The sequence below is a fragment of the Oncorhynchus nerka genome, linkage group LG9a (genome assembly GCF_034236695.1).
Source record: "Oncorhynchus nerka isolate Pitt River linkage group LG9a, Oner_Uvic_2.0, whole genome shotgun sequence".
Taxonomy (NCBI): Eukaryota; Metazoa; Chordata; class Actinopteri; order Salmoniformes; family Salmonidae; genus Oncorhynchus; species Oncorhynchus nerka.
The window spans coordinates 22,246,792-22,271,302 of NC_088404.1; the positions used below are offsets into that span (position 1 = coordinate 22,246,792).

Genomic DNA, 24,511 nt, shown 5'->3' on the forward strand with positions numbered 1-24,511 from the left:
AAACCAGTAGAACGAATGATCAGCCTGCTTGGGTAGCAGTCCCAGATTTGTTTCGGGACTATATCTTGTGGAATAAAAATAAACGGTTAATGAAAATATGTCAATCATTCTTTGAATATGTTGGTAACCCGTTGTATAAAAGGGATAATGCCCTCGAAGCCGGTGTTTGGATGATATATTGGCACGGTTTGCCGGCCGAGACAAACACCCGTGCCAATATGTAACAGTATAACTTTAGTCCGTTCCCTCGCCCCTACCCGGGCTCGAACCAGGGACCCTCTGCACACAGACAACAGTCACCCAGGAAGCATCGTTACCCATCGCTATTAGCGCGCACCACCGCTAACTAGCTAGCCATTTCACATTGGTTACAAATATATCCTCCAAACACCGACTTCTTGGGCATTATCATTTAAAATGAGTCCTTGTACATATGGTTTGTTAAACTTTGAAATCAATGGTCTTTGTTTGGCATACATTTTTTGTGAAAAATCTAGTCTCAGCACAATTCCGTTACCATGGAATTGCCCATGTGCAGAAAAATAATCAGCCTCTGTGGATAATTTCCTCTTATGTGTATTTTTCATGTCAGCCAGGCACATCTTTTCAAAGAAACACAATTTATTTCAATCTCTAGTTGAGTAAAATAAGTAGTTTTGTTCTGGTCAAAGTAATACAGACAATTGCGGTAAACAGCGCCACACTCAGGCAGAAAAATGTTCTATTCACAACCAGGCCCATCTCTTCAAATAAAACACACGTTTATTTCATCTCCATTTGAGCAAAATAAGTAGTTTTGTTGTGATCACATGAAAATCCTAACAATTAAGGTGAAGTGCGCCACAGTCAGGCAGAAAATCCTAACAATTAAGGTTGAAGTGCGCCACAGTCAGGCAGAAAATCCTAACAATTAAGGTGAAGTGCGCCACAGTCAGGCAGAATATTCTATTATACAGTGAGAACATAAAGTTTCCCTGGCTGCTATATGGTTGTTACTTAGACATACTATAACAGTACATTTATAGATGGCATTCACTGATATAAACCTGTCTCCAATATAATCGCATAGTTTACACAGATTCACCGCAGACCTTTGACAATTAAATCTCAGTATGAAAAGGCATAACATGGTCTGTTTTGTCAACAAGCTCAACCAGATGATCCCAATAAATGGTATGTTCTGTTATATGGGACAAGTTGATTCCCAATTTACTACTCAAAGATATTTTATTTATTTAGTCAAATACGAAATTAACTGCAGTATACTGGTCTCAACTATATTAACATAACTAATATATAATATGTATATATATATATATATTTTTTTTAATTATATATAAAAACTCAGGAAATATATATCTCTTAGATTTAGGACAGACACTTAAAAACCTTGTTTCTTGTGATTATTTTTTTACTGTCCTTTTGGTGTTTCTATGCGCCAAAATCAATATTTTATCTATCTATCTATCATATATATATATATATATATATATATATATATATATATATATATATATATATATATATATATATATTTATGTATATATAGCTGAAGGGGTCCTAAAATTCCAAACGTGTCCAGTGCATCATGCCTAGCTCTGCCCACTGGGGCGTGGCTTTACGGACCACTCTTTTAAATAAATGCTCGTGTTGTCTTAATACCAACGTCTCAGAGTTATCATCACACCAGTTCTGTTGCTTTGACACTTGACTATGCCATTAAAAACGGAATCATGCAAATAATATATATGAGGTCTATGTGGGTGAAATGTCTATTAGTTTTAGGATGTATTTTATTCCTCAGCTATATATCATTGATTTTGAGGAATGAAACCGACAAAAAGACAGATGAGAGGCCTACTGAGGCCCAAACTATTGACATTGATAGAAGATTTTCTGACTTGGAAAGCAACATCAACAAAGTCTGTGAGTAAGCCAACTTTCTTGAATGTTGATTCAATTCAAGATGTGCCTTTTGGATAACGTATAAACTCAAGAAAATAATTTGGTTACACTTTATAGGGAACACATGACATGTCTTTATTTATATTCTAGAACACTGCTGTGCGGACGTATAGGTTTACACGTTTTCGGCGCTAAATTCTTTAGTTCCACATTGAGACGGGGTGGGTTTGTAAATGCATCAGTTATTCTGCGCTCTGGCACTCAGACGAGCGTGCTCTAAAATTGGAGTAGATGGCCAGAGTGAATTTACGAACGCACCCTAAATCTGTTTCTTGTGTCGCTTGCTCTTTATTAAATAATAGTTAGGAAACTCTCGTCACGAAAGCGCATTGTTTATTTGTTTCGAGCGTGTGCTTCCCAAAAGGCTATAGGTAGTAAATACTTTTGACAAAATGTATATATTGCTGTTTTACAAGTATCATCATTTTACTGTGCCTACGCCTAACCAAGTGTCGAAGAAATGTTTGTTTGGAAATTTCCGTAGTCTTTCTGTTCCACAAGACATGCGGTCATTTACCGTTGTCTCTACTCAAGAGTGACTCGTTGTTTCGGTGCACAGATTCATGGCAACATTCACGAGATGGAAGTGCTATTTATTTCGTTAAATTAATGTTTTCCTTTGTTCATATTTCCCGCGTTGTGTCATAGCTACTTGTCTGTCATTCTGGTTGTGCGTAATAGGAGTGCGCATAGAAATAAGATACGTGGCCTGGAGTCTATTTATGAATGGTGATGAAATGTAATGACTATGATTAACTAGAATTTGCTAATGTAACAATGGATGTGGAAACGGACTTTTACGTCATAGAACCAGTTTATTGGTTGTAATTGCCAATTGCGGTCCTGGGAGAGACCAAGGGGCTTATAAACTCAGCAAAAAAAGAAACATCCCTTTTTCAGCACCCTGTCTTTCAAAGATAATTCGTAAAAATCCAAATAACTAAACAGATCTTCATTGTAAAGGGTTTAAATACTGTTTCCCATGTTTGTTCAATGAACCATAAACAATTAATGAGCATGCACCTGTGGAAAGGTCTTAAGACACTAACATCTTACAGACGGTAGGCGATTAATGTCCCAGTTATGAAAACTTAGGACACTAAAGATGCCTTTCTACTGACTCTGGAAAAACACCAAAAGAAAGATGCCCAGGGTCCCTGCTCATCTGTGTGAACGTGCCTTAGGCATGCTGCAAGGAGGCATGAGGACTGCAGATGTGGCCAAGGCAATAAATTGCAATGTCCTACTCTGAGACAGGACAGACATCTGATAGTCCTCGCAGTGACCGACCACGTGTAACAACACCTGCACAGGATCGGTACATCCGAAACTCACACCTGCGGGACAGGTACAAGATGGCAACAACAACAGCCCACTTACATCAGGAATGCACAATCCCCCCCATCAGTGCTCAGACTGTCCGCAATAGGCTGAGAGAGGCTGGACTGAGGACTTGTAGGCCTGTTGTAAGGCAGGTCCTCACCAGACATCACCGGCAACAACGTCGCCTATGGGCACAAATATTTACAAATACCATAGGTAGGCCTATGAGGATGTCTGGTCAGAGTGCCAGTCGGAGTAGTGAAAGTCTTAAGTACGCCTTGCACAGTCTTCACATTTTGCTGCTTTAAAATGAAATCTAAAGGGATTATATTCACCCCCCCCCCCCCAATAAAGATCTACACAACCTACTCTGCATTTTCAAAGTGAAAGAAAATTATAGAAAATGTTCCAAAAATATGTGTTGCTTGCGTATGTCTTTACACCCCAGAGTTAATACTTACCACGGCTGTAAACCTTTGGCGGCCATTACAGTTGTGAAATATTTGGAATAAAATGCTACTGATCGAACTCATAGGGCAAAATATACCACAATACGTTTTATATAAATAATGACATACTTATTTATTCATAGTTCAATTATTTATGAATACATATTCATGAGTTATTAAAGTATGTGACTTTTTGTTATTAATTTACATGTCTAATTCACTTATACGTGTGACTGCTTTTAATATGCATTGATTGGAAGACTATGCTATTATGTCACGCAATGGCAGATTAAATATGTGTATGATGAAGATATTCTGACAACTTTTTTTTATTTTTCACAATTCAAATTAAGAGCTATTTCTGTCTTAAATTGGGATAAAACCACCAACACTTTATTTTATTTATCTCAGATGATTTGTTCAAAAACTTTGAACAAAAGCAGGATGCCATTCAGAAAATGCTTGTGGATGAGAGAGAGAGATTTAAAGACCAGGAAGTTGTGGCAGCTCCGGTCAAATCTCAGAGAGGACAAGATGAACAGAAGCTCAAGCCCCAGCAATATCCATTGTTTCAGGGCTGGGGAGAGAATCTATCGGATGAGGATCAGGAGGAGGCACAGGCTTTGTTTGAGAAATATGGCTACAATGTTTTCCTCAGCGATCGTCTGCCTCTCAACCGAGAGCTACCAGAGACACGTGAATCCAAGTAAAGTAACGATTCTCTGGCGCCGTTTTTTTTCCCTCACCCTTTTAAGGTTTCTCTCCCTCACTCACACTATCGCTTGTCTGTTGTTACATTCCTTCTTTCATGCACATAATGATTATTCAGCTGTAAACCAGAAAGGAATAATAATGTACAGAATCTATCTCCAATGGGAAGGCGATGTGGCTACAGTTCTGCATGTTACTGAACTTCAAGATCAAGACAGAATTTGTATGAAAGGATTACTTCAGGATTTTGGCAATGAAGCCCTTTATCTACATCCCCAGAGTCGGATGAACTAATGGATACCATTTTTGTGTGTCTGCATGCAGTTTGAAGGAAGTTGATAACTAGCGCTAGTTAGCGTTGGGCTGCAAATCTACCTCTTACTTCCTTCATACTGGATGCAGAAACATAAATGGTGTCCATGAGTTAATCTGACTCTGGGGAAGTAGATCAAGGGTTTCATTGCCAAAATCCTGATGTATCCCTTTTTAACATGAGAGGAGTGTAACTGATGGTTAGTTTCCTTCAACATTTAAGTCATTTAGCAGACGCTCTTATCCAGAGCGACTTACAAATTGGTGCATTCACCTTATGACATCCAGTGGAACAGCCACTTTACAATAGTGCATCTAAATCTTTTAAGGGGGGGGGTGAGAAGGATTACTTTATCCTATCCTAGGTATTCCTTAAAGAGGTGGGGTTTCAGGTGTCTCCGGAAGGTGGTGATTGACTCCGCTGTCCTGGCGTCGTGAGGGAGTTTGTTCCACCATTGGGGGGCCAGAGCAGCGAACAGTTTTGACTGGGCTGAGCGGGAACTGTACTTCCTCAGTGGTAGGGAGGCGAGCAGGCCAGAGGTGGATGAACGCAGTGCCCTTGTTTGGGTGTAGGGCCTGATCAGAGCCTGGAGGTACTGAGGTGCCGTTCCCCTCACAGCTCCGTAGGCAAGCACCATGGTCTTGTAGCGGATGCGAGCTTCAACTGGAAGCCAGTGGAGAGAGCGGAGGAGCGGGGTGACGTGAGAGAACTTGGGAAGGTTGAACACCAGACGGGCTGCGGCGTTCTGGATGAGTTGTAGGGGTTTAATGGCACAGGCAGGGAGCCCAGCCAACAGCGAGTTGCAGTAATCCAGACGGGAGATGACAAGTGCCTGGATTAGGACCTGCGCCGCTTCCTGTGTGAGGCAGGGTCGTACTCTGCGGATGTTGTAGAGCATGAACCTACAGGAACGGGCCACCGCCTTGATGTTAGTTGAGAACGACAGGGTGTTGTCCAGGATCACGCCAAGGTTCTTAGCGCTCTGGGAGGAGGACACAATGGAGTTGTCAACCGTGATGGCGAGATCATGGAACGGGCAGTCCTTCCCGGGAGGAAGAGCAACTCCGTCTTGCCGAGGTTCAGCTTGAGGTGGTGATCCGTCATCCACACTGATATGTCTGCCAGACATGCAGAGATGCGATTCGCCACCTGGTCATCAGAAGGGGGAAAGGAGAAGATTAATTGTGTGTCGTCTGCATAGCAATGATAGGAGAGACCATGTGAGGTTATGACAGAGCCAAGTGACTTGGTGTATAGCGAGAATAGGAGAGGGCCTAGAACAGAGCCCTGGGGACACCAGTGGTGAGAGCACGTGGTGAGGAGACAGATTCTCGCCACGCCACCTGGTAGGAGCGACCTGTCAGGTAGGACGCAATCCAAGCGTGGGCCGCGCCGGAGATGCCCAACTCGGAGAGGGTGGAGAGGAGGATCTGATGGTCCACAGTATCGAAGGCAGCCGATAGGTCTAGAAGGATGAGAGCAGAGGAGAGAGAGTTAGCTTTAGCAGTGCGGAGCGCCTCCGTGATACAGAGAAGAGCAGTCTCAGTTGAATGACTAGTCTTGAAACCTGACTGATTTGGATCAAGAAGGTCATTCTGAGAGAGATAGCGGGAGAGCTGGCCAAGGACGGCACGTTCAAGAGTTTTGGAGAGAAAAGAAAGAAGGGATACTGGTCTGTAGTTGTTGACATCGGAGGGATCGAGTGTAGGTTTTTTCAGAAGGGGTGCAACTCTCGCTCTCTTGAAGACGGAAGGGACGTAGCCAGCGGTCAGGGATGAGTTGATGAGCGAGGTGAGGTAAGGGAGAAGGTCTCCGGAAATGGTCTGGAGAAGAGAGGAGGGGATAGGGTCAAGCGGGCAGGTTGTTGGGCGGCCGGCCGTCACAAGACGCGAGATTTCATCTGGAGAGAGTGAGGAGGGAGGGGGAGGAGGATTCAAGAGGGAGGAGAAGGTGGCAAAGAGCTTCCTAGGGTTAGAGGCAGATGCTTGGAATTTAGAGTGGTAGAAAGTGGCTTTAGCAGCAGAGACAGAAGAGGAAAATGTAGAGAGGAGGGAGTGAAAGGATGCCAGGTCCGCAGGGAGGCGAGTTTTCCTCCATTTCCGCTCGGCTGCCCAGAGCCCTGTTCTGTGAGCTCGCAATGAGTCGTCGAGCCACGGAGCAGGAGGGGAGGACCGAGCCGGCCTGGAGGATAGGGGACATAGAGAGTCAAAGGATGCAGAAAGGGAGGAGAGGAGGGTTGAGGAGGCAGAATCAGGAGATAGGTTGGAGAAGGTTTGAGCAGAGGGAAGAGATGATAGGATGGAAGAGGAGAGAGTAGCGGGGGAGAGAGAGCAAAGGTTGGGACGGCGCGATACCATCCGAGTAGGGGCAGTGTGGGAAGTGTTGGATGAGAGCGAGAGGGAAAAGGCTACAAGGTAGTGGTCGGAGACTTGGAGGGGAGTTGCAATGAGGTTAGTGGAAGAACAGCATCGAGTAAAGATGAGGTCGAGCATATTGCCTGCCTTGTGAGTAGGGGGGGAAGGTGAGAGGGTGAGGTCAAAAGAGGAGAGGAGTGGAAAGAAGGAGGCAGAGAGGAATGAGTCAAAGGTAGACGTGGGGAGGTTAAAGTCGCCCAGAACTGTGAGAGGTGAGCCGTCCTCAGGAAAGGAGCTTATCAAGGCATCAAGCTCATTGATGAACTCTCCGAGGAACCTGGAGGGCGATAAATGATAAGGATGTTAAGCTTGAAAGGGCTGGTAACTGTGACAGCATGGAATTCAAAGGAGGCGATAGACAGATGGGTAAGGGAGAAAGAGAGAATGACCACTTGGGAGAGATGAGGATCCCGGTGCCACCACCCCGCTGACCAGAAGCTCTCGGGGTGTGCGAGAACACGTGGGCGGACGAAGAGAGAGCAGTAGGAGTAGCAGTGTTATCTGTGGTGATCCATGTTTCCGTCAGTGCCAAGAAGTCGAGGGACTGGAGGGAGGCATAGGCTGAGATGAACTCTGCCTTGTTGGCCGCAGATCGGCAGTTCCAGAGGCTACCAGAGACCTGGAACTCCACGTGGGTCGTGCGCGCTGGGACCACCAGATTAGGGTGGCTGCGGCCACGCGGTGTGGAGCGTTTGTATGGTCTGTGCAGAGAGGAGAGAACAGGGATAGACAGACACATAGTTGACAGGCTACAGAAGAGGCTACGCTAATGCAAAGGAGATTGGAATGACAAGTGGACTACACGTCTCGAATGTTCAGAAAGTTAAGCTTACGTAGCAAGAATCTTATTGACTAAAATGATTAAAATGATACAGTACTGCTGAAGTAGGCTAGCTGGCAGTGGCTGCGTTGTTGACTTTGTAGGCTAGCTGGCAGTGGCTGCGTTGTTGACACTACACTAATCAAGTCGTTCCGTTGAGTGTAATAGTTTCTACAGTGCTGCTATTCGGGGGCTAGCTGGCTAACTAGCAGTGTTGATTACGTTACGTTGCGTTAAAAGAACGACAATAGCTGGCTAGCTAACCTAGAAAATCGCTCTAGACTACACAATTATCTTTGATACAAAGACGGCTATGTAGCTAGCTATGTAGCTAGCTACGATCAAACAAATCAAACCGTTGTACTGTAATGAAATGAAATGAAAATGTGATAGTACCTTCAACAGATGTTTGCAGAAGAAATACCCCAAGGACCTTCCTAGTATTGCTGTGGTATTGATCTACCTGGACGAGGCCCTGTCTATCATTAAACGGGCAATCCGCAGCATCATCGACCGAACCCCTGAACACCTGCTGAGAGAAATCATTCTGGTGGACGACCACAGCTCCAATGGTACGTCTCACCAAACTATACTGACAGCTTTTGTATGATAATATTAATTTACTACCCTTTTTTTTTTTTACCCAATCAGATGATCTGAAGGGGGACCTGGATGTCTATGTCAAATCCATTGAGGCGCAGAATCCTTTGTTTCGCATGGTCAGAGTGAGACATGTTGAATCACTGGGTTTAACTCAAGCTCGCATCTCTGGGTGGAGAGCTGCTACTGCGGATGTGGTTGCCATTCTAGACGCTCACATTGAGGTCCACAAGGAGTGGTAAGAGTATTTAGGAATGTACAGGGTCTCTGAAATAGCTACTGTGCCAGTAGTTGCCATATTGCACATCAAGTTAAATATCTGTGTAACTTGTCCCTCACCTTGAACAGTTGAGCCAAGTCTTTGAACTATAGGAACAGGGCCAGTGTATTGTTTTCCATGACTCTGCTCTCTGTGCTTGCAGGGCGGAGCCTCTGTTGACTCGTATCAAGGCAGACCGGACAGTGGTGGTCTCCCCTGTGTTTGACAGGGTGAATTACTATGACCTGGATGTTGTCCATTACGTCCCAGCGGCCCATGCTTTTGACTGGGCTCTATGGTGTATGTATGAGTCCTTCAGGCCGGAGTGGTACCATCTCAACGACACGTCACTGCCAGGAAAGTAAGTTGACCAGCCAAATGGAATCACTCATACTGTCAAACCCACATCTTTGTGGTTGTGGTGACAGCGAGTATAGTGTTTATTTTAACGCTTTGTCTCTGTCATCAGGAGTCCCTCTGTCATGGGAATCATGGTGGTGGACAGGAAATTCCTGGGTGAAATCGGTGCCCTAGATGGTGGAATGAAAGTGTATGGAGGCGAAAATGTCGAGCTAGGTGTGCGGGTGAGAAGCAACAATATTATGCACCATTTTTTTTTAACCAGATTCTGTGAACATCTGATATTTTTGATAACATTGTTTTCTGTGGTCATTAAATGGTGTCAATGTCCTCCACAAATAATGTAAATGTTTCAGGTGTGGCTGTGTGGAGGAAGCATAGAGGTAGTGCCTTGTTCTAAGATCGCCCACATTGAGAGGAACCACAAGCCTTACGCACCTGACCTGAGCATGTCCATGAAGAGGAATGCACTGAGGGCAGCAGAGATCTGGATGGATGAGTACAAACATAATGTCAATATTGCCTGGAACATTCCAATTAAGGTATGAGCTTATGATAACATACCCATTATTTATTTTTTTACCCATGAATTCTACCTTCATGAGACTCATAAAACCATTGGAAGTTTTTCAAACTTTTGATTTTTACATAGTTTGATATGTTGATAATACAAGAGTTTTGCGGGATAAAACAAATAATCCATAATCACACTCAACAATAGGATCATGGAATAGATATCGGTGATGTGTCAGAGAGAAAGGAGCTCAGAGAAAAGCTGAAATGTAAGCCCTTCAAGTGGTACCTGGAAAATATTTATCCTCAGTTGGACACATGGGACAATATACTGGCCTATGGAGGGGTATGTTTTTTACAGTACTTTTGTGTGTGGTTTTAAACTAGTTTTTAAATTGAAGGTTTGAATGCCTGTCTATTTATCCACATGTTTGATGAAGTATGTCATCCCTTGCTTAATATTTGACCCTCCTACTTGTAGATGAAGAACTTGGATGCAAACATATGTATAGATCAAGGACTTTTTCCTGGTCATACACCCATAGCCTTCGACTGCTTCAACTATGGCCCACAGGTAACTCATTACAATACTGTCTCCTACTGTTACAGTTAATTAACTTTGCTCTGTATTCAAGGAAAAATCTAATGTCCTATCTTTATTTGTTTGATCGTTCAGCACACATACTACCACAGTAATGGGGAGCTTTACATTGGTGGCCTAAAGTCCCACAAGTACAATGACAACAGGTGTTTGGCTGACAGTGGGGAAGACACTTTTCCTGATCTGTACGACTGTAACGAGGCCGTGCAGAAGGGCATGGGCATTCACTGGGACTTCACGCAGGTGCATATCACAGTTGACACTGAACTCAATACACTCCTAATACGTATATAGGCAGTTCTTTCCTATTCTGTATGCACCCCTAAATTATTTCCTTTTTGCCAAAGAGGTCCACTGTTTAAAATCATTAAAATATGTATACTTTTCCAGGGCAAGGAACTCAAGAACAGACAAACAAAAAGATGCTTGGAAATCCAAAATCAGAAACTTGTGGTCCAGAAATGCACTGGCCAGAAATGGGAAATCCAAAACATCATCAAGCCCTTCTAATGGACCAGCATAGAGGAGATTCATGTTTGCCTCTAGACTAAACAACATTTTATGTTTGCTATTCTGTTCTATGGGTCACTTTGGACTACTAACCTAAATGTGGCATATAAATATAACAGTGTTTATTTAATTTTGTTGAAAGGGAAATGTGCCTTTCTGTCCTTGATATGGATTGCCATAAAAAAAAGAGTTAAAAAAAAAAAAAAGATTGTTGTGGTCAAAATGTCTTGTCTGCAAGACTGATCAATCCATGCATGCTGAGACAGAAGAGGGATATATATATTTATATATATAATATATATATATTATATTTATATATATTATATATATACATATATAATGCTATGTTCATAACCAAGAGGGAAGATGGTATTTACCATATACGTTTTCGTTCCTTTAGCAGACGCTTATATGCAGAGCGACTTCCATGAGCAATTAACCTGTGAAACATCCACTTGAACGCCCCTCGAACTGGTAATTACTAGTGGGAAACTAGTCTATAGTCCCTGAGCTCCGACTTCGCCCACACGATGACCTCACCACTTTAGGAAATTACCTCTAACAGCATATTCGGCAGTTAAACAAAACATTCTTAATATTATTTTGTTCACAAGCATGATGGCTGCACGTTTAGTTCATGGTAGACCGACACAGCTTGTTGGCCATTAGCCAATCGGATTTCTTCAACGAGTTCAATGCACATGAATGCATTCAACTGGTCTCGCTGTGGTGAGAATCAAATGACCAGGGCTAGACTGCACTCTGCAAACATATCCGTTGCTAAGCTACCCGACATTCGGATACCTACGCTGCTGTTCACAACCAAGTGGGAGAGGTATCTTAGCAGGGTAGCTTAGCAACGGATATGTTTGCAGAGTGCAGTCTAGCCCTGGTCATTTGATTCTCACCACAGCGAAACTAAGGGAAGATTGGAACATGTACAATGCTGAATTACTTTCGGACAGCATTGCTGCGGCTAGTTTGGAGAGGAGGCGTAATCGAGAGATGCAACGTCAAGATAGGATTTTCAATGCTAAAGTTAGAACGATTGGGGTAAGTTTCTGTCTTCTCCAGCAATTGACGTTTAGTTTTTGTATGGTCATATGAGTGTCGAATTTGGTCAACAAAAAATGTAATGGCTTATTTGCAGGTAGGAAAGTTGAGAACAAGTTATCATTTACAACTGCGACCTGGCCAAGATAAAGCAAAGCAGTTCGACAAATAACAACAGAGTTACACATGGAGTAAAACAAACAGTCAATAATACAGTAGAAAAATAAATCTATATACAATGTGAGCAAATGAGGTGAGATAAGGGAGGTAAATGCAATAAATAGGCCATGGTGGCGAAGTAAATACAATATAGCAATTAAAACACTGGAATGGTAGATTTGACAGATGAGTGTGCAAAGTAGAAATACTGGGGTGCAAATCAAATCAATTTATATAGCCCTTCGTACATCAGCTGATATCTCAAAGTGCTGTACAGAAACTCAGCCTAAAACCCCAAACAGCAAGCAATGCAGGTGTAGAAGCACGGTGGCTAGGAAAAACTCCCTAGAACCTAGGAAGAAACCTAGAGAGGAAAAACTCCCTAGAACCTAGGAAGAAACCTAGAGAGGAACCAGGCTATGTGGGGTGGCCAGTCCTCTTCTGCCTGTGCCGGGTGGAGATTATAACAGAACATGGCCAAGATGTTCAAATGTTCATAAATGACCAGCATGGTCAAATAATAATAATCACAGGCAGAACAGTTGAAACTGGAGCAGCAGCACAGCCAGGTGGACTGGGGACAGCAAGGAGTCATCATGTCAGTTAGTCCTGAGGCATGGTCCTAGGGCTTCAGGTCCTCCAAGAGAGAGAAAGAAAGAGAGAATTAGAGAGAGCACACTTAAATTCACACAGGACACCGAATAGGACAGGAGAAGTACTCCAGATATAACAAACTGACCCTAGCCCCCCGACACAAACTACTGCAGCATAAATACTGGAGGCTGAGACAGGAGGGGTCAGGAGACACTGTGGCCCCATCCGAGGACACCCCCGGACAGGGCCAAACAGGAAGGATATAACCCCACCCACTTTGCCAAAGCACAGCCCCACACCACTAGAGAGGTAAAGGAGCTAAATAAATACAGTAGGGGAAGAGGTAGTTGTTTGGGCTATTTATAGAGGGGCTATGTACAGGTGCTGTGAGCTGCTTAAAGCTAGTGAGGGAGATAAGTGTTTCCAGTTTGAGATTTTTGTAGTTTGTTCCAGTCATTGGCAGCAGAGAACTGGAAGGAGAGGCAGCCAAAGGAGGAATTGGCTTTGTGGGGGTGACAAGTGAGATATACCTGCTGGAACGCGTGCTACGGGTGGATGCAGCTATGGTGACCAGCGAACTGAGATAAGGGGGGACTTTACCTAGCAGGGTCTTGTAGATGACCTGGAGCCAGTGGGTTTGGCGACGAGTATGAAGCGAGGGCCAGTCAACGAGAGCGTACAGGTTGCAGTGGTGGGTAGTATATGGGGTTTTGGTGACAAAACGGATAGCACTGTGATAGACTGCATCCCTTTTGTTGAGTAAGGTGTTGGAGGCTATTTTGAAAATGACATCGTCGAGGATCGGTAAGATGGTCAGTTTTACGAGGGTATGTTTGGCAGCATTGGTGAAGGATGCTTTGTTGCGAAATAGGAAGCCAATTCTAGATTTAACTTTGGATTGGAGATGTTTTCTGTGAGCCTGGAAGGAGAGTTTACAGTCTAATCAGACACCAAGGTATTTGTAGTTGTCCACATATTCTAAGTCAGAACCGTCCAGAGTAGTGATACTGGACGGACGGGCGGGCAGGTGCAGGCAGCGATCGGTTGAAGAGCATGCATTTAGTTTTACTTGTATTTAAGAGCAGTTGAAGGCCATGGAAGGAGAGTTGTATGGCATTGAAGCTCGTCTGGAGGGTTGTTAACACAGTGTCCAAAGAAGGGCCAGAGGTATACAGAATGGTGTCATCTGCGTAGAGGTGGATCAAAGACTCACCAGCAGCAAGAGCGACATCATTGATGTATACAGAGAAGAGAGTCGGCCCAAGAATTGAACCCTGTGGCACCCCCATAGAGACTGCCAGAGGCCCGGACAACAGGCCCTCACATTTGACACACTGAACTAACTCTATCAGAGAAGTAGTTGGTGAACCAGGCGAGGCAATCATTTGAGAAACCAAGGCTGTTGAGGATGTGGGGATTGACAGAGTCGAAAGCCTTGGCCAGGTCAATGAATATGGCTGCACAGTATTGTTTCTTATCGATGGCGGTTAAGATATCGTTTAGGACCTTGAGCGTGGCTGAGGTGCACCCATGACCAGCTCTGAAACCAGATTGCATAGCGGAGAAGGTACGGTGGATTTGAAATGGTCGGTGATCTGTTTGGTAACTTGGCTTTTGAAGACCTTAGAAAGGCAGGGTAGGTTAAGATATCGTTTAGGACCTTGGGCGTGGCTGAGGTGCACCCATGACCAGCTCTGAAACCAGATTGCATAGCGGAGAAGGTACGGTGGATTTGAAATGGTCGGTGATCTGTTTGGTAACTTGGCTTTTGAAGACCTTAGAAAGGCAGGGTAGATATAGATTTGTAGTAGTTTGCGTCAAGGGTGCCCCCCCCCTTTGAAGAGGGGGATGACCGCAGCTGCTTTCCAATCTTTGTGCATGTAATTGTGATGGACTCTGTAGGAGAGAGGAATAACGTTGTGGAAGAGAAAGTGAGTAAACACCTTAAATATGTTTAGAACTACAAATGAACTTCTGTCGAATCTTATTTTTTAAATGTCACAATTCCAACCCTCTTATCTGGGCTTGGGACCGGCAAAAGTGACCCAAAAGAGACAATCAGACGGAGTTACTTAGTGTTTTTTTGTTGAGTTTTTTACATTTACATCCTGCCCTGAATGTAAGCCAGGGTGGAATCAGCCAGCGGCGGCTTCCCGCATGCGCGATTCATTTGCAGTCTGGATGCTGTGGGGTGAACATCTCCTGCTCTGACTGCAGCTGGGAGGGACTGCTGCGTGAGGACTGGACCGCCTGTGAGTGCTTTGGGACGGGGTTAGGACCCACGGTAGCACCCGCTGCTCATTGAGAACGATACGTGCTTTCACGTCAGAGTCTCCAATAACACCAGGAAAAGTCACTAGATTTGACGCTAGTCGCTTTTTAAAAAATGTGTCGCGAGAGGGGTGTGCATACTCGCTAAATATAGTGACAAAGTCTATATCAGTTGTTCCTGTTGTTCACACACGTATCTGCCCTCTCATTGGCTAGATTGGCACCACCTGATCCTCCCGACTGCCTTCCATTTTTGAAGACTTATTTTCATTGTTACAGCGACCACTTGAGTATCTGGTCAATATAATGGATAATCTGTATTGCAACTGTAACCGGCTGTGACATCACAACACTCACGTTAATTCAGTTGTGAAGACATGTTTGTCACACTTTTCTGTTCCTCACAGATAGATAAAGAGGCTCTTGATTCCCAAGTGAATGAAAGAAAGAAAAAAGAACAGGCAGAGGCAGAGTCACTTAAAGCATATGGTAAGTGCAATAAAATACAGAATGGGAGTCCTGACAGCTCTATATAAGCTTCCATACATACAGTAAGCTTCAATGCAACTAAGGTTTTATTGATGTTAGCTGTTAGCTAGTGTCATATGTCTCTGGAATGCATGCCCTCTAGCTGCAGATGCAGTGCGCAACGACAAGGCCGCTTGTCTACTTGATCAATGCCAACTTAAGGATGAACGTCTGCTGCAGGGAGCCATAGAGGACTTCCGATTGAACTTCCAGCCGCGGTGGAGTCGACGAGAGTATGACTTGAGCAACCCAGACAAAATTAGAGGTCAGGAGGAGATCCAGATGCTGCCGGGGCTGGTGGGTGAGGACCCAGACAGCCAGGGGAGGCTGAAGAAGCAGCAGGAGCAGCTCAGAGAGTGGTCCTTCCAGCAGCAGCATGAGTTGGCCACAGCGCGACACCAGCAGAGACAGGAAGGTAGGCTACAACCTGTCCTGATGTTAGACACTGATACACTCACTGCCTCCTCTCAAAACAATCTCTGTCCCTTCCTCACCCTTGCAGAGCAGCAGTATGACCAGGACAGAGTGGACCTGGACAACAAAGCTCTCCAGCTCCAAACAATTGAGGAGGAGAGGAGGAGAACCGTAGCCCTCGCTACAAAGAATTTCAATTTGACAAAGGTGAGTCATATTTTACCTGGTGCTTAACCAGGTGTGGTTGTCACACTGGCAAAGGTAAGTTATTAAGATTGATAGTACTATCTGGCACTGAATCTAACCATGTGTGGTGTGATTCCTGTGATTTGTATATGGGGGAACAGAATGTAATTCTGTCAACATGTCAACTGTGTGATATTTTGTCTGTCTGTTCCCAGGCAGCAGAGAATGCAGAGAAGCGGTGGAAGGAGTGGCAGCAGCAGGAGGAGGACAACAGGACAGACATCCTGAACCAGCTGCAGGGGGAGCTGCTGAGTGAGAGCCAGGAGCAGGGCATCAGTGTGCTGGGTCTGCCCCACCTCAGTCCCGACAGCTACAAGGGTCTCGCAGACCAGCAGCTGCAGCACATCAACTGCCAGCAGCAACAGATAGATGAGAAGAGGGTACATCTACATTGTTTACCTTGAGCAGAGATGTTTTCATTGCAGTATGTTGCACTCTCTATCTTCTGAAAGAGGACCAAAAGCGAGAGTAGATCGCAACACCCATATATAGTGTTAACCTTCTCTTCATGTTTGGTTCTGCAGAGAATTCAGGCGGAGCAGCAGCAAGAGGAGCTCCAGCAGGACCGGTTCCGTGTGGCCTCGGCTCGAACCGCCCTACTAATGGAGAGACAGCAGGCCCGCATCAACAAGCAGCTCCGTCGCACCCAGGATAACACCAACGCACAGCTGGCTGAGGCCCACCATGAACAGTAAGACACTTTCCATATGTTAAGGTTTAGACACATGGACGCAGCTGTATACCTTTCGCTTTGTTTGATGTTGTACTTCATTACCATACAGCATTATTGTTTGTCACATTCTTTTGAAAATATTTTCTTTAACACTTCTGTGCTCAGAAATAATTCAATTGTTCAGAAGAAACTGATCAACAAGATTAGCACAGTTAATGGACACACAAATGATCAACTAGGAGCTCAATTCAATCCATTTTGCGGAAGATCCGCGTTATCGTTCAAATGTAAAGGTAATTTGCGATTGAGCAGACATATGCAATATTTACCGTGATATTCCGCGATACGGATTGAATCCAGCCCTAGAGCTTGTTGACCTGCCCATAGCCTTGCATAGACGACATATCAAATGCCTACAGTTTTGTTCTTGATATCAGTTCTAGACCAATGCATTCTTCTCTTTTCAGGACAAAGTATTTGGAGAAGGTGTACACTAACATCCCAGATGACAGTTACTTCTCCCAGTTCAACACCAGCAGTCGATAAAGGATGACAGGGCCTTACTTTTTTACTATGTCATGCATTTTTTGACTATTATGGAGAAATGTTTCTTGTATTAAAAAGTGAAAATGTAGATAAATGATTTGTAACAAAAACGAACAAATCTGATGTTTTCCTTCCCTTAATTCAAAACTATTTCACAACTAAAAAAATACAATCAAAAACGTCTTCATAGAAAAGTGTGTCTATGAATAAGGCATTGCCTACTGTTCTGCATGCATTTGTCACAATGTGTCCGTATAATTAATAAAAATCTGTACAAAACAAATGCACATGTTCTCCATTAAAATCACATTACCAGTATAAAATGCTATTAAAAGACTAGCTGGTCAGTTCATTCGGTGTAAGCTTTTTCTCACTGTGCTCTATTACCATGTAGAGTCTCCTTGAATTCACAATTACAGTGCAAATACAATTCTCTGCAACTGAAATAATAATGATCAAATGCCTTTGTGTAAAAAAAACAGCTTCCTTCATGACTCCTTGACTAGTAAACTCAACTTCTGTCAGGGGCCTCCATTTTGTAGGAGGTGACAGCAGTGTGGTCTCCTGATTGATTTCTTACAGGAGTGTTATACACACCCTATCCACGTGAGGGCAATATGAACTTGTTCTCTTTTTCCTTCTCAACCCTAATTTGCCAAACTGTCTACAGCATCGTAGGCAAAGAAAAATACCAAAGATGATGTTTCAATAACACCTACATCCTTTCCCTTGTCTGAATTTTGAACAACATTTCCAAATATCATTCCCTTCCTATGGGGCACAAGCAACAGGCTCACAGACTGGGGTGATCCCACTGTCACAGTTAGCGTCCGAATGACCACTCCTCTGTTCCAGCAGGACTCTATTGTGAGTTCTCTGAGACAAACTTGTCCCATTTTCTCTGCCACAAATCCAATGCTTTCTCCTTCAGCTGTGGCGACAGAGAGCTGTACCTGGAACATAAAAACATTGAAAGTCAGAATCCTTACCCTACCATACAATGGCATAAACGGTTGCAAGTAGCTAAGCTAGTCCAGGTTATTCCACCAATATTGTACGGTGCCTGGACCTGCTAACTTGGCCTCACCTGATGGAGTTCATGGCCAGTTCCTTGAGAGTTCCTATGTGAGAGTTCATTCCACCTAAACCCACAAACGCCTCGTAAAAATCATAGGAGAGGCCAGAAGCTCCAAACATGGCAGGGTCGTCTGAACTGATCACCAGGGGATGGCCCTCTGACATCAGAACAGCAGCTGGGTGATTCCGCAGGTCTGAGACCAGTTTCAGTACCTGGAGAAAATGTTTAAATTATTATATTTTACCTTTAACTCTGCAAGTCAGTTAAGAACAAATTCTTGTTTACAATGACTGCCTACCCCGACCAAACCCTAACTAGGAAGACGCTGGGCCAATTGTGCGCCGCCCTATGGGACTCCCAATCACTGCCAGTTGTCATACAACCTGGAATTGAGCCAGGGTCTGTAGTGATGCCTCTAGCACTGAGATGCAGTGCCTTAGACCTCTGCGCCACTCGGGAGCCCCAAATGAAGAGTTTCAATGAAGATACAATCTACCTCGATCTGTGGATGGGCAGCTGTCTTAATCATTCATCAACATGTGAGTGTGGTGACAGCGATAATGCCCTACCTGGTTGGAGATGGGGCACACCTCTACAGCCACCCCTTTCCTCCTAGAGAGGGCCTTGGCCACGGGGTGGCGCAGCAGGGCAAAGCCATGGCCGATGCGAGACGTGTTGAATAGTAAAGCATCCAGTAGGTTCCCATCCACATCAGTGCCCTCTTCATCTGCAAATGACAGTCAATCAATGATGCCATCAATGTAGATTGTAGTAAACTCTTATCTGTACTGTACAAACTTCATTCTCAACAACACAAAATAGGGAGTATTGGCTATAAAGTCTCATTCCATCAAAGTTAGTGCTATCCGGGCCCCTAACCAGGGCAAGATTAAGAAATCATAGGCCCATTCCATGATTATAGACTAAATATGAACACTTCAGATAAGGTGGAAGGGTTCATGTGCTCACCAGTCTCTCCTGCATGGAAGAAGAATGGAAGGTTGACTCCTCTCTCGCCTGGCAGAGACAAGGCCTCCTTGAAGTACCAGAGGGGTCTTCCACTATCTTCCCGACCCACCTAGTACCAGACGAGAACATCAGACATGTCAACATCACCCTGCACAGCCTATACCTATTTTTTAATAAACCTATCTAGTAATAAATAAATCAAGTCCATATCAACTTTAGGTAATTTCCTGAGAGAAATTAGACAGTTTTAAGGAGTCTTGTGACTAAGGATCTACCTACTAGGTCAAATCCAGCCATGATCTCTGGAAAGACTTTCTGTAGGTTCATAGCCTCCTCCACTGCCTTCCATGCCATTGACGCATTCAGCTGCCTTAGACAAACAGATTCCCAAAGTACATTCAATCTCAACATTAATATGACGTGTTTTGTTTTTCTCATTCTTTTAATTCTGTATAGTTTTTAAATAAACTAATCCTTGTAAAACTCTTAGAGGGCCCATAATTCTAATTCCATCTTTACACTGATCATGTGCATCTCCTGCATAGTCACCTGTGCACAGTGAAGATGACACGAGCTCCCAGGAAGTCTGGGTGCTCTGACACAAACTGCCTGGTCACGTCCTGATAGGTCTTGAGGCCCCAGGCACTGTCATGTGTGCTCCCATCCAGCTCGTATGTCTGTGTATCAGTAACAAACATGTAAGAATTATACAACCTCTTATGTATAGACAATACATCCTGGTTACACCTTGAAAATGACTGGTCAACTCAAACTATTGTGTATGGAATAATCTTAACAACTTAATCACACAACTGAACTCATATCACACGGTTGGAACAAACAAGTATCTGTATATGTTGTTTACCTCTGGAAGCAAAGCCCTCAGCTCCAGATACATGATACTATCCATGTAGAACTGCCTCAGGCCCTCATAGTAATAGTCCTTGAACACAGGAGCGTAGGTGACTAGTCCCCAAGCCGAAGTGAACGCCTGCTCAAACCTTTTCCAAACGACATCTTGGCTGGGATAGGCAGCCTCTGGGTCCTCAGTGAAAAGTGTGAGGTTGCGGATGAGGCTGCACAGGTTGTTGGAGAGTGCATACAATTTGAAAGAGATGAGTCAAATAGAAAATCTAATTTTGTCTGTATTCCCCCAGGGAGATACTTGTGTGATGTATGACCATGACATATAAATGACATAATATATAATGACATTTATTGACATACACGTGTCATTTGACATAGTGAATGACATACATTGCCTTCGGAAAGTATTCAGACCCCTTCACTTTTTCCACATTTTGTTACTACAGCCTTATTCTACAGGCTTACTCTAAAATGGATAAAATAAAATAAAATCCTCAGTAATCTACACACAATACCCCATCATAACCAAGTGAAAACAGATTTGTTGAATTTTTTGCACAAATGATTAAAAATAGAAAACAGAAATACCTTATTTACATAAGTATTCAGACCCTTTGCAATGAGACTCGAAATTGAACTCAGGTGCATCCTGTTTTCATTAATCATCCTTGAGATGTTTCTACAACTTGACTGGAGTCCACCTGTGGTAAATTCAATTGGTTTGACATGATTTTAAAAAGGCACACAACTGTCTATATAAGGTCCCACAGTTGACAGTGCATGTCAGAGTGAAAACCAAGTCATGAGGTCGAAGGAATTGTCCGTAGAATGCCGAGAAGGGATTGTATCGAGGCACAGATCTGAGGAAGGGTACATTTCTGCAGCATTGAAGGCCCCAAGAAAACAGTGGCCTCCATCATTCTTAAATGGGAGAAGTTTGGAACCACCAAGACTCTTCCTAGAGCTGGCCACCCGGCCAAACTGAGTAATCGGGGTAGAAGGGCCTTGGTCAGGGAGGTGACCAAGAACCCGATGGTCACTCTAACAGAGCTCTATAGTTCCTCTGTGGAGATGGGAGAACCTTCCAGAAGGACAACCATCTCTGCAGCACTCCACCAATCAGGCCTTTATGCTACAGTGGCCAGACGGAGGCCACTCCTCAGTAAAAGGCACATGACAGCCCGCTTGGAGTTTGCCAAAAGGAACCTAAAGATTCTCAGATCATGAGAAACAATATTCTCTGGTCTGATGAAACCAATATTAAACTCTTTGGCCTGAATGCAAAGTGTCACGTCTGGAGAAAATCTGGCACCTACCTACGGTGAAGCATGGTGGTGGCAGCATCATCCTGTGGGGATGTTTTTCAGCGGCAGGGACTAGGAGACTTGTCGGGATCGAGGGAAAGATGAACGGAGCAAAGTACAGAGATCCTTGAAGAAAACAGGACTTCAGACTGGGGTTCACCTTCCAACAGGACAACAACCCTAAGCACACAGCCAAGAAAAAGCAGGAGTGGCTTCAGGACAAGTCTCTGAATGTCCTTGAGTGGCCAGAGCCCGGACTTGAACCCGATCTAACATCTTTGGAGACCTGAAAATAGCTGTGCAGCAACACTCCCCATCCAACCTGACAGAGCTTGAGAGGATCTGCAGAGAATAATGGGAGAAACTCCCCAAGTAAAGGTGTGCCAAGCTTGTAGCGTCATCCCCAAGAAGACTCGAGGCTGTAATCGCTGCCAAAGGTGCTTTAACACAGTACTGAGTAAAGGGTCTGAATAATTATGTACATTTAATATTTATTTTATTTGTATAAATTAGCAACAACAACAAAACGTAACCTGTTTTTGCTTTGTCATTATGGGGTATTGTGTGTGAAAAAAATCACATTTTAGAATAAGGCTGTAACCTATCAAAATGTGGAAAAGGTCAAGGGGTCTGAATACTTTCCGAATGCACTGTATATAATGACATATGTTCCTACTTCCTACCTATTGTCAAGGTCAGTGGTATTGCCTGTTTTGGCCCTCAGGGTCTCCAGCAGCATCCAAGAAGAGCACTGAGGTTTTGGTTTGGGCTGACCAGAGGAGAAGAGTAATCGAACTGACTGGTCCTCTGTAATGCACATGTAGCAATGTGGCCGGTATGTCACATTCCTTACCAGCCACTCCACTCCCACCATGGAGAAGTCATGGACATGAAGTGCTGCTCCTAAAACAGATCAGAGGAGGAGATGTTCGTAACCTGTGTGACACAGGAGGTTGGTGGCACCTTTATTGGGCAGAACAGGCTTGTGGTAATGACTGGAGTGGAATCAGTGGAATGGTATCAAATACATCAAAAACATGGTTTCCAGGTGTTTGATGCCATTACATTTGCTCCGTTCCGGCCATTATTATGAGTCATTATCCCCTCAGCAGCCTCTAATGCTGTGTGGCTTACAATGAAGTACATTATATACATTATATATGTACCATATTTGCTTACAAGTATCCTCTCAGTTTATCACAAATGCAAAGGGGACAGGGGTACGGGTTCATTTGGGATCCGGTGTACCTTTGGGCATCCTCTGCAGTAGGCTGTAGATGAGGCTGCGCTGGATGAGTGGCTTTGCCTTGAAGAAGTGCAAGGCAGGAGGGAAGTCCGAGCTCTTCATCTCCTGCTCCTTCAGTTTGTGCAGCTGTGCACTGAGCCGCAGCTCTGCCTCTGTCAGCAGCAGTCTGCCCCCTGTCTGCCGGGAGGCCTCCTGGTGCATCAGAGACTCTCTGAGCCTAGGGTCAGGGCTGCACCAGCACAGGGTCAACCAGCACAGCAGGACTGACACCATAGCCACCTGGTGGCTCTCTGGCCAGTGCAACATGGGGAAGGTGTGGCTAATCAATGTTGGTCAACACTGAATAGATAGGCTTGAGGGAGAAAGAAACGTGATAAGACAAACTCATCTAGTGGGAAAATAGGTTCAACAGAGCTTGGTGTTTAGTGTAAGCCTACTGCACCTGTTTACAGAACATAGGACATAAATCAATGGTCTTTCCACTTCCTCATTATTACTTTCTTATGCTTGCTTCCTCAGAAATGTAGTTTCTCTTGAAACAAACAAAAAATATCCAGTTCAGACAATACCTTAAGAGGTCTATTTCCCATAAGAGATATTTCCCATATTTTCTATGAATATGATTTAATATGTATATTTAGCGGATAGGATCTTCAGGATGTCATACTAACAGGTTGCATTTAGATCTGAATTTTATACATAAATGCACAATTAATTTATTTGATATAGTTTTGTCCGCAATTGCAGTATTTATCTGTAAACTAGTTTAATGCACCATGGTGGACGTGGACAAAGAGAGTAGCACCACCACCAGCTGTCGGTGTCAACAAACTCGCTTTGTGATTCACGGATTATGTAGTTTACTTGCTGTGAATACGTTTGATGCCTAATAGTGTTTTTGTTAGTTTAAAGTTATGATCAAGATATTTAAACGAATACAGACTTTTTATAAACCTGACATATTGCCTGCTTCAGCTGGTCGCCTAATTATGTTGTTCAGTTTAAAGGGCTACGCGAACGTTTGACGAGTTGGCGATTTCAATGTATCTACAATGTAACAACAATGTAACAACAATGTATCTAACAATGTATCTAACAATGTAACATTTGGTAAACGTTAAAGTGGTGTGGTGTGCCTCAAGCCTGCAATTCTAAAGTGTAACAAAGTAACAGCTGCACGTTCACACTGAACGCTGGATACATTGATAATAGCATACATGTTTTGCTATGTGTTATGAACATTAATTGTTATTAGAACGAGTATCTCACCACTGAACAAACCTGTCCGTGAAAGTGAAGTGATGAATGTGTACTCCTATACTGCTTTATACGATAACAACAACTGTTACAACAACAACAACAAAATCAGTTCTGTAGCCTGGAAGTGTAATGCCGCGTTCATGTATTAATCGGAAATAGCAAACTCGAAAATGTCCGACTTGCTAACAAAATGTACGCAGGACCAGTTAGCAAGTCTGACATTTCCGAGTATTACGTGAACGCAGCATTACTCACTTCCTAAAACAGTGGTACACGTCATATCCCCCAGTGGTTTACTTGGGATGGAAGAAGTGCAGGACCTGGGGCCTGTTGCACAAAACTAGGATAAGGGATTAAGCCAGGATATCTTGGTGATCCTGGCTCAATTGATCCGTAATCCGGTTGCACTAAAGATGGATAGGGGGCAGGAGGATATGTTATGCTATAAATTACCATGGAGATTTA

At 43.9% G+C, this 24,511-nt stretch overlaps 3 protein-coding genes across 4 annotated transcripts; 2 read left to right on the forward strand and 1 right to left on the reverse strand.

The window, feature by feature from the left end:
• The first annotated feature begins 1,660 nt into the window (after window positions 1–1,660).
• LOC115134052 (probable polypeptide N-acetylgalactosaminyltransferase 8) lies at window positions 1,661–10,940 on the forward strand. The gene is made up of 11 exons (XM_029667621.2): window positions 1,661–1,926; window positions 4,149–4,443; window positions 8,401–8,567; window positions 8,647–8,833; window positions 9,018–9,215; window positions 9,324–9,438; window positions 9,571–9,756; window positions 9,936–10,073; window positions 10,209–10,301; window positions 10,404–10,571; window positions 10,719–10,940. The coding sequence occupies exons 1-11, from the start codon at window positions 1,734–1,736 to the stop codon at window positions 10,836–10,838; spliced, it is 1,860 nt and encodes a 619-aa protein (XP_029523481.1). The 5' UTR covers window positions 1,661–1,733; the 3' UTR covers window positions 10,839–10,940.
• A 656-nt stretch (window positions 10,941–11,596) lies between these two features.
• LOC115134054 (RIB43A-like with coiled-coils protein 2) lies at window positions 11,597–17,605 on the forward strand. 2 transcript variants are annotated; one of them, XM_029667623.2, is made up of 7 exons: window positions 11,597–11,891; window positions 15,323–15,404; window positions 15,547–15,858; window positions 15,946–16,064; window positions 16,259–16,483; window positions 16,628–16,794; window positions 17,244–17,605. In XM_029667623.2, exons 1-7 carry the CDS (start codon window positions 11,775–11,777, stop codon window positions 17,320–17,322), a joined length of 1,101 nt encoding a protein of 366 aa, XP_029523483.1. In that variant the 5' UTR covers window positions 11,597–11,774; the 3' UTR covers window positions 17,323–17,605. The 2 variants fall into 2 exon arrangements, with proteins under 2 accessions (XP_029523483.1, XP_029523484.1); XM_029667624.2 differs by having other exon boundaries at window positions 11,802–11,891; window positions 15,624–15,858.
• LOC115134053 (adenosine deaminase 2-A-like) lies at window positions 17,443–24,203 on the reverse strand. Its single transcript, XM_029667622.2, has 10 exons — window positions 24,056–24,203; window positions 22,789–23,138; window positions 22,224–22,443; window positions 20,235–20,445; window positions 19,919–20,046; window positions 19,649–19,739; window positions 19,370–19,478; window positions 18,970–19,127; window positions 18,410–18,612; window positions 17,443–18,275 (listed from the first exon to the last, which is right to left on the reverse strand). The coding sequence occupies exons 2-10, from the start codon at window positions 23,090–23,092 to the stop codon at window positions 18,185–18,187; spliced, it is 1,515 nt and encodes a 504-aa protein (XP_029523482.1). The 5' UTR covers window positions 23,093–23,138; window positions 24,056–24,203; the 3' UTR covers window positions 17,443–18,184.
• Between the last annotated feature and the right edge of the window lie 308 nt (window positions 24,204–24,511).